A 9,926-nucleotide genomic window follows, 5' to 3' on the forward strand; every position below is an offset into this window, starting at 1 on the left:
CAAGCAAAGAAACAAACCATTAAAAGTCATTACAAAAGAAAAGGGGTTAATAATATCTCCATATTTGATTTATTTACTGACCGTTAATGGTGAACTTTCTATTTGTATTAAGGTTAAAGATACTATTTCGATTCTTTTTATTTTATCTTGAAAGAGTCCCGTTAGCATTTCTTGTTGGGCAAGTCTAGAATACTAATGCACTTCCTCAGCTCTTCATTTTCTAAGAACGTCTAAATTTCTTATTTTTGCAGGTGAACGTTGCTAAATAGAGTATTCTTGGTTGATATTTTTGCTTTTTTTCCCTTTCTTTAATTGTTTTCAACATAACCTCTCACTGCCTTCTAGCCTGCAAAGTTCCTGCTGAAAAATACATATAATCTCATACTGTTTTCCTTTATTTGATGTCTTTTTTGTTGCTGCTATCAAGACTGTATCTTTGACTTCTGATAATTTCTTTATAATATGTATCTGTGGGAGTGTCCTTGGGTTAGTTTTTATTAGAATGGTCAAGCTTCTTGAATTTCTATATTCATTTCTTTTTTAATATTTGGGTTGTTTGAACATTATTCCTATAATGGTGATTTCTCATCCTCTGTCTTCTTGTGAATCTCCAATAGTTTGTATATTGTTCCACCTGATAGTATCTCAAAAATATATTAGGGTTGGTTTTCTTCATCATTTTATTTTTGGGCTCTTTGGAGCTGATAGTTTTGAATACCTGTCTTTCAGTTTGCTCATTGTTATCTATTCCTTTTGCAGTCTGCTGTTGAATTGTTTAGTGAATTATTACTTCAGTTACTGTATTTCAGCTCCAGAATTTCTGTTCTTTTGTTTTTAGTAGTTTCTTCTGTGGTTGATATTTTTTTTCTTTTCGTGTAATGTTTGCCTAATTTTATTTTGTTATCTATCTCTGTTATCTTTTTTAGCTCATTAAGCATCTTAAGGCAGTTGCTTTAAATACCTGTCAAGTAGTTCAGAGGGCTGCTTATTTTTAGGTTTGTTTATTGGAAATTGATTGATTGATTATAATTTTAGCCGTATTTCCTTGTCATTTTGTATGCCTTGTAATTTTGGTTTAGGTTTGGTAGAGCAACCATTTCTCCCAGTTATTTTGTATAAGAATTGTGCAGGAGCTAGGCGCGGTGGCTCACGCCTGTATTCCCAGCATTTTGGGAGGCCAAGGCAGGCAGATCACAAGGTCAGGAGATTGAGACCATCCTGGCCAACATGGTGAAACCCCATCTCTACTAAAGATACAAAAAAATAGCCGGCCGTGGTAGTGTGTGCCTGTAGTCCCAGCTACGGCCACTACACTCCAGCCTAGTGTCAGAGTAAGACTCCATCTCAAAAAACAACAACAAAAAAAATTGTGCAGGAGGATACCTTTACTAATTAGCTTGCTATAAAGCGGGTAGAAACAGTCACTCATTCTCTGGGGGTGTGTTTTTTTTCTGGCTTGTGGAAGTACCATTACTAATGACTACACAGCTGCTCTAAAAGTTCTCATTTTCCCTAAGAGAATCATCCCTGCTTTTTCTCAGGAGCTTTTAATTTTTGTTGTATTTCTCTGCTCACAGTCTCTGTCCAGCTAACCCATAATCCACCTGACTCCTGTAGATTCCCCATTGCTCCAATGCATCCCTCAGTCCCTTTTGTTTTCTGTACTGCCAGCATACACAGCATGCTGATATTCTTTCCAATGCCTGAGTCATATGAGACAGAATCTAGTCTCTCTGTCAGACACTAAACATGCCATTGTCATGGGTTGAAGTTCCTCTTTTTTCTTTCTTTTTTAGAGAGCAGCTCTAAATTGGGAAGCAACACAGGAAACAAATCTCTTAAAAATCAACTTGGATTGACCTTTCAGTTACATCTGAGTGAACCGAAGCTATTTCAAGCTGAAAGAAATATTTCTGGATGTAAACATGTTGAAAAACCTATCAACAACAATTCCTTAGTTTCACCACTTCAGAAAATTTATTCTAGTGTCAAATCCCACATTTTAAATAAATATAGAAATGATTTTGATAATTCTCCATTACTCCCACAAGAACAAAAAGCACAAATTAGGGAAGAACCTTGTGAATGCAATGAGCATGGCAAAGTCTTTAGAGTGTCTTCAAGACTTGCTAACCATCAAGTAACCCATACTGCAGATAACCCTTACAAATGTAATGAATGTGGCAAGGTCTTTAGTAGTAGTTCAAACCTTGTGCAACATCAAAGAATTCATACTGGAGAGAAGCCTTACAAGTGTCATGAATGCGGCAAGCTCTTTAATAGAATTTCACTCCTTGCACGACATCAGAGAATCCATACTGGAGAGAAACCTTACAAATGTAATGAGTGTGGCAAAGTCTTCACTCAAAATTCTCACCTTGCAAATCATCACAGAATCCATACTGGGGAGAAACCTTACAAATGTAATGAGTGTGGCAAGGTCTTCAGTCGAAATGCACACCTTGCACGACATCAAAAAATTCATAGTGGAGAGAAACCTTACAAATGTAATGAATGTGGCAAAGCATTTTCAGGGGGTTCAGGCCTTACTGCCCATCTTGTAATTCACACTGGAGAGAGACTTTACAAATGTAATAAATGTGGCAAGGTCTTCAGCCGAAATGCACACCTTACCAGACATCAAAGAATCCATACTGGAGAGAAACCTTATGAATGTAAAGAATGTGACAAGGTCTTCAGGCATAAGTTTTGTCTAACCAATCATCTTAGAATTCACACTGGAGAGCAACCTTACAAATGTAACGAATGTGGCAAAGTCTTCAGTTACAATTCACACCTTGCACAACATCAGAGAATACATACTGGAGAGAAACCTTACAAATGCAGTGATTGTGGCAAGGTATTTAGTCGACTTTCATGCCTTACACGACATCAAAGAGTTCATACTGGAGAGAAGCCTTACAGATGTAATGAATGTGGCAAGATCTTCAGGCGTAGGTTATCCCTAAGCAGCCATCAGAATATTCATACTGGAGAGAAACCTTATAGATGTAATGAATGTGGCAAGGAATTCACTCGAAATTCAAGCCTTGCAATTCATCACAGAATCCATGCTGGAGAAAAATCTTACAAATGTAGTGAATGTGGCAAAGTCTTTAGTCAGAATTCACACCTTGCACGACATAGGAATATTCATACTGGAGAGAAGCCTTACAAATGTAGTGAATGTGGCAGGGTCTTCAGCCACAAGTTATACCTAACAAAACATGAGAGAATTCATACTGGAGAGAAACCCTACAGATGTAATTAATGTGGTAAAGACTTCACTAGAAATTCAAACCTTGCAAATCATCACAGAATTCATACTGGAGAGAAGCCTTACAGATGAAATGTGTGTGGTAAGAGCTTTAGTCATAATTCACACCTTGCATAGCATGAGAGAACTGAGAGAATGCATTCATGAGAGAGTTCTTACAAACTGAGTATGGCAAATTCTTCATCATTAGTTCCAGCATTAATCAACATCAGAGATTCCATACTAAAGAGAAATTATATCAATGTATGTGACACAGGTCTCTTGAGGCCTGCCAAATGACTAGACATCAAAGCACATCTTCGATAAAACCACACAGGCCAGGCGCGGTGGCTCAAGCCTGTAATCCCAGCACTTTGGGAGGCCGAGGCGGGTGGATCACGAGGTCAAGAGATCGAGACCATCCTGGTCAACATGGTGAAACCCCGTCTCTACTAAAAATACAAAACATTAGCTGGGCATGGTGGTGCGTGCCTGTAATCCCAGCTACTCAGGAGGCTGAGGCAGGAGAATTGCCTGAACCCGGGAGGCGGAGGTTGCGGTGAGCCGAGATCGCGCCATTGCACTCCAGCCTGGGTAACAAGAGCGAAACTCCGTCTAAAAAAAAAAAAAAAAAAAAAACCGCACAGATGGATTGTGTATGCTGAGGCTATTATTTAATGACCATTACTATGGAACATAAGAATTACACAAGCAATAACTTAGTCTCTAGTTCTCCGATATTTATGATATTGCATGTCACAGAAAAATTACAGCTCAAAATATGTGGAATCTCATGATGTGGTGTATGTCAAGGTTCAAGGGCATGTGGAAATGGTCAGTTATATTCCGGCAATTAACCTAATTATACGGGGTTTTTTGAAAAGCCTACTTTACATTTTATGGCTTTGATTCTTAACTTTGAAATTACTTAATGTGACTTTTTTACAGACCTTTCATTGTGGTCTCTTGAAAAGAATCAGTAGGAAGGTAGGGTACTTCATTAGCTGAAAAGCATTTCTTTTTTTTTTTGAGTCGGAGTTTCGCTCTTGTTATACAGACTGGAGTGCAATGGCGCGATCTCGGCTCACCGCAACCTCCGCCTCCTGGGTTCAGGCAATTCTCCTGCCTCAGCCTCCTGAGTAGCTGGGATTACAGGCATGCGCCACCATGCCCAGCTAATTTTTTGTATTTTTAGTAGAGACGGGGTTTCACCATGTTGACCGGGATGGTCTCGATCTCTTGACCTCGTGATCCACCCGCCTCGGCCTCCCAAAGTGCTGGGATTACAGGCATGAGCCACCGCGCCCGGCCTGAAAAGCATTTCTATACAGTTTCCTGAGGAAGAACAACAGTACATTTTCAGTTCATTGTCTGATTTTGCATGGAGGTGGGCAGGAATCATATAAAACTATGATGGCAATCTGATGGCAGATCATACTGTTGTGTTCAGCACATGTTTGTCCTGACAGAAGGGCACAGTGCTGCTGTGCTCTACCAACTAGCCATGAAATACAGCATATCTGTAGAAATCATGCAGGGGAGATGGTGGTCAGCCTGGCAACATGGTAAACCCTATCTCTACTAAAATACAAAAAATTATCTGGGTGTGGCAGTGTGCGCCTCTAGTCCCAGCTACTCGCTAGGCTGAGGGAGGAGAATTGCAAGAACCTGGGAGGTGGAGGTTGCAGTGAGCCAAGATCATGCCACTGCACTCCAGACTGGGCGACAGAGCGAAACTCTGTCTCAAAAAAAGAAGTAGTCATTTTTGAAATGGACGAGAGAACGGTTATATCAGATTAGAGAATTTACTAGTATGCCATGTTCTTGAGTAGCATTCACATTTACCTGTTGGCATGATTTCCAACTGTTGATTTAGAATATACATAGTTCTCATGTTTTGGTTAATAAAGTTAAAATTTTGCTAAGTATGAGTGAATCACGTCATTTCTACCAACTGTTTTATTCCCCCCTTAGGAGAATATAGTGCACAATAATGCACCATTAATAGTAAATACCCTGCAATGCAGTTTTCTTTGTCTTCACTCTGAGCTATGTAGTGGTGATATGTGTCTAACTACTCTAACTTTAGTGTTAAATAGGCATTTTAAAAATGCAGCATTCGAATTTTAAGATTGACACATCCAGAATAATTTTGTGTGTGTGTGTGTGTGTGTGTGTGTGTGAAATGAAACAACATATGCACACATTTGTGGATCCATATCCTTGGCTAAGTATAATTTAGATTAATCATACTTAATACTTGAGTTATTCTCTCTGTGCATTTGCAAAGGATGCTTATATGGGTACGTACAAAATTCTGTAACACAGGCGGGCATGGAGGCTCACTTCTGTAATCCCAGCACTTTGGGAGGCTAAGGTGGGCAGATCACGAGGTCAGGAGATCGAGAACATCCAGGCCGACATAGTGAAACCCCATCTCTACTGAAATACAGAAAACTAGCCAGGCATGGTGGCGGGCATCTGTAGTCCCAGCTACTTGGGAGGCTGAGATGGGAATTGCTTGAACCCGGGAGGTAGAGGTTGCGGTGAGCTGAGATCACACCACTGCACTCCAGCCTGGTGACAGAGTGAGACCCTTTCTCAAAACAAACAAAAAAAAATGCTGTAACAATGCAACTTCAGCCTCATACACCCTCAAAAGTGCATCAAACATTCACTGTTTGTTATATTTCTACATGCCTCTTTTGTGCTAAAGAAGACTCATAGCGTGCACCTTAATTTTTATGAAGCAAAAGTACAAATATATGACAAATATTATTAAGTGAAAGTATGTGGGCCGGGTGTGGTGGCTTACGCCTGTAATCCAAACACTGGAGGCCAAGGCGGGTGGATCATCTGAGGTTGGGAGTTCAAGACCAGCCTGACCAACATGGTGAAACTCCGTCTTAAAAAAAAAAAAAAAAAAAAAAAAAAAAAAAAAAAAAAAAAAAAAAAAAAAAAAAAAAAAAAAAAAAAAAGTATGTGAATAAGAGTGAAGATACTGTACCACAATGTGGTACAGAAAAAAAAAAAATCTTTTTTTTCTAATAGTGCTCAGTGACTTAAGTGGAAAATATTAACGTTTATAATTTTATCTTAAGAATGGTCACACAGAATGGGAATTTTTTTTGCTTTTGTAGATTAACTAGAAACTTCATATGTTCACCCTCATAACATTTTTGGTAATTTGAACTTTTGACTGCTCTACTGGAATTTGTTTGAGGTTCACCTAAAGTTTGGGTTAGATATTGAATATGATGATGCCGTAGACTGATGGTCTGCAAATGTCTACTACGTAATGAGGCTTTCTGGCAAAAGCAGGATGGACTTCCGCAGCTTGTCCAAAATTGGCTTTGGAGAAAAGGATAGGTGAGTAGCTTGGGATGTTTTATTAGTCTGTTCTCATGCTGCCAATACAGACATACCCAAGACTGGATAATTTATAAAGAAAAGAGGTTAATGCACTTGCAGTTCCACAGTGCAGGAGAGGCTCACAATCATAGCGGAAGGTGAAGGAACAAACGCATGTCTTACATGGCAGCAAGCATGAGAGGGCCTGTGCAGGGCAACTGCCCTTTATAAAACCATCGGATCTCATGAGATGTATTCACTATCATGAGAACAGCACGGGAAAAACCCACTCCCATGATTCAGTTACCTCCCAGCAGGTCCCTCCCACACGTGGGGATTATGGGAGCTACAATTCAAGATGAGATTTGGTGGGGACACAGTCAAACCATATCATTTCACCCCTGGTCCTTCCCAGTCTCATGTCCTCACATTTCAAAACCAATCATTCCTTCCTAACAGTCCTGCAAAGTCTTATTTCAGCATTAACTCAAAAGTCCACAGTCTAGACTTTCATCTGAGACAAGCAAGTCGCTTCTGCTTATGAACCTGTAAAATCAAAAGCAAGTCAGTTATTTCCTGGGTACATTAGAGCTACAGGCATTGGGTAAAGCCTATTCCAAACGGTAAAAATTGGCCAGAGCAGAGGGGTCCCCATGCAAGCCCGAAATCCAGCGGGGCAGTAAATCTTAAAGCTCCGAAATGACCTCTTTTGTCTCCATTTCTCACATCCAGGTCACGCTGATGCAAGAGGTGGGTTCCCGTGGTCTTGGACGGATCCTCCCCTGTGACTTTGCAGAGAGCAGCTCCACTTCTGGCTGCTTTCACAGGCTAGGGTTGAGTGTCTGCTACCTTTCTAGGCACGCAGTGCAAGCTGTTGATGAATCTACCATTCTGGGGTCTGGAGGAGGGTGCCCTCTTCTCACAGCTCCCCTAGGCAGTGCCCCAAGAGGAGTCTGCGGGGGCTCCAACCTCACATTCTCCTTGTGCACTGCTCCAGCAGAGGTTCTCCTCAAGGGCTGCACCCTTCTGCTAAATGAAAGTATGTGAATAAGAGTGAAAATGCTGTACCACAAGAAGTGCAGCACACTTCTACTCCAGTTCCCAGTAAAGCTCCTTATCTCCGTCTGAGACTACCTCAGTGTGGACTTTTTGGTCATTCAGCAACCATTCTTTAGGAAGCTCCAAACTTTCTCATGTCTTCCTGTCTTCTTTTGAGCCCTCCAAACTGTTCCAGCCTTTGCCTATTACCCAGTTCCAAATTCGCTTCCACATTTTCAGGTGTCCTTATAGCAGCACTTCACTCCACTGTTACCAATTTCCTGTATTAGTCTGTTCTCATGCTGCTGATAAAGACATACCAGAGACCGGGTAATTTATAAAGAAAAAGAGGTTTAATTGACTCACTTCCACAGGGTCGTGCCCCCCGTGTTTCTGCTGTAGGGCCTAGTAGACAGCTCCTATCATGGAGTTTTCCTGCTTTAAATCCTTCAGTGTCTCCTACACACCTGAGTTTTGAAGGTCCTCACCACAAGGTGGATCCTGTCCTAGGAGCCTCCCAGCCTCACCCTCATCAGCTCCTGGAGCGTAGCGTCCTAGTCCAAGGGAGGCCGTGTCCTCTTCTGGTCCTGGGATCCTGCAGACCCTGCCCCTTTCCTGACTTTCTCCTGCCTTTTTTGTCCTTGATCGGGGGCCCTTCTGCTCCCCAGGCCTTCCCTTTCCAGCCACTGCTCCTCCTGACCTCGAGTGTGGGGAGGTGACTTCTATCTCGGGACATTCAGGTTTCTCTGGTCTCAAATTCTACCCCACTGAAAAGGTGCTCTTGAGGTGGCCATCTGACTCCAGTCCTTTCCCTGTGAATGTGCAGAGGAAAGTAAGGGAAAGAAAATAGAAAAATGGTGAAATGGGAAGGAAGAATTAAGGAGATCCATAAACAGATGGCAAAGTAGATGGTGGATGAGGGATTAGCAGAGATAGTAAATGAAGATGCCGAGAGGAGCAGGGGGAGAAAAACAACTGGAGAAATTTTGAGAAAAACTGGATTTCTAGAGAGAGAAAGTTCAACAAGATAGGGAGAGGGGCAGAAAGAGGGAGGCCCCTCAGACGGAGAGTTGGGGAGAGGAGGGATGTGAAGACAGGGAAGACAGAGCAGTGTGGTGCTGGGACAGCAAGAGGGGGCACCCGGTGACAAGGAGAGCAAAGGGAGAACCACAGTAGGGGGAGGCCTGGGACCTACGGTGTCGGAGAGTGGGGACAAGGAGGTGTAGCAGGGAAGAAGGAATTTAACAAACTCCCTTTAGATGTATCCAGTAACACAGTTTACAGGGATGAAGATACCTTCCTTTCAGTCAAGGTATTAGCCTGCACAACCATCATATTTTCTGTTAGTACACCGTGTTTTTTTCTCTTGTCCTCAGGCCACCCTCCCTCCTCAGCCTGTCACTTTAATTTCCTTTTCTTCCTTTATTTCACTGGCTGGAACCTTTTCATACTGTGTGGAATAGTAGTGATGAGAAAGACATCCTTGCCCTCAATCCAATCCCTGGGGGAATCTTTCTGTCTTTTACCAGAATCTATGATGATCCTGTAAGGGTTGGTAGGTGATCTTGAGGAAAGTTTCCCATGATACTGTTTTCCATACGGACTGCAGTATTTTAGATTCTTAACAAATGTACAAAGATACAATTTCTCCACAACCTTGCTTGTGAAGCAGGTTCACTGCATGCTGGTTGCCAATGTGTCTGAGTTGAGAGAGAGAGAACCTCACGCACACACAGTAAGTGACATGAAGTGGATTTGTTCCATACAGATGGGCAGATGCCTGTGATTTGTGCACACTGCTCCCCAAGGCTCAGGAAACCCACCCAGTGTAGATGCAGTCTCTCTGTGTGTGCTCCATTTGCATCACAGATGAGGGACCCTGAAGGACAGCCCATCCTGGGTTTCGTGCTCCAGGGATGCATGGCACCTTGGCCTAAGGCATCAAAGGACATCCTGTCCTGGGGGTCTGGAACACATCCTGTCCTTTTCTGGCTGGTCGTTTCCTCTCAGGATGCTGCATTTCCAGCACATTCTACATTCGTTCTTGGGAGCTACAAGTGAGAAGCCAGATGCAACTTGGCCAATTCAACCCCACTTGAATGCTATCCTGCAGTCTCCCCACCAATCCAGATATCCCTTTTATTTTTTATTTATTTATTTATTTATTTTGAGACGGAGTTTTACTCTTGTTACCCAGGCTGGAGTGCAATGGCGCGATCTCGGCTCACCGCAACCTCCGCCTCCCGGGTTCAGGCAATTCTCCTGCCTCAGCCTCCTGAGT

At 42.2% G+C, this 9,926-nt stretch overlaps 1 protein-coding gene across 1 annotated transcript in view; it reads left to right on the plus strand.

Moving 5' to 3' along the window:
• The window catches only part of LOC119467663 (zinc finger protein 880-like), a 116,330-nt gene extending 112,191 nt beyond the window's left edge, over nt 1-4,139 (plus strand). The window contains 2 exon segments of the mRNA XM_037729733.1: nt 1,797-3,593; nt 3,904-4,139. Coding sequence (XP_037585661.1) covers nt 1,797-3,349 — 1,553 coding nt within the window. The 3' untranslated portion in view covers nt 3,350-3,593; nt 3,904-4,139.
• The last annotated feature ends 5,787 nt before the right edge of the window (nt 4,140-9,926 follow it).

This window comes from Cebus imitator, unplaced genomic scaffold (genome assembly GCF_001604975.1).
Source record: "Cebus imitator isolate Cc_AM_T3 unplaced genomic scaffold, Cebus_imitator-1.0 Scaffold316, whole genome shotgun sequence".
NCBI classification, from domain to species: Eukaryota; Metazoa; Chordata; class Mammalia; order Primates; family Cebidae; genus Cebus; species Cebus imitator.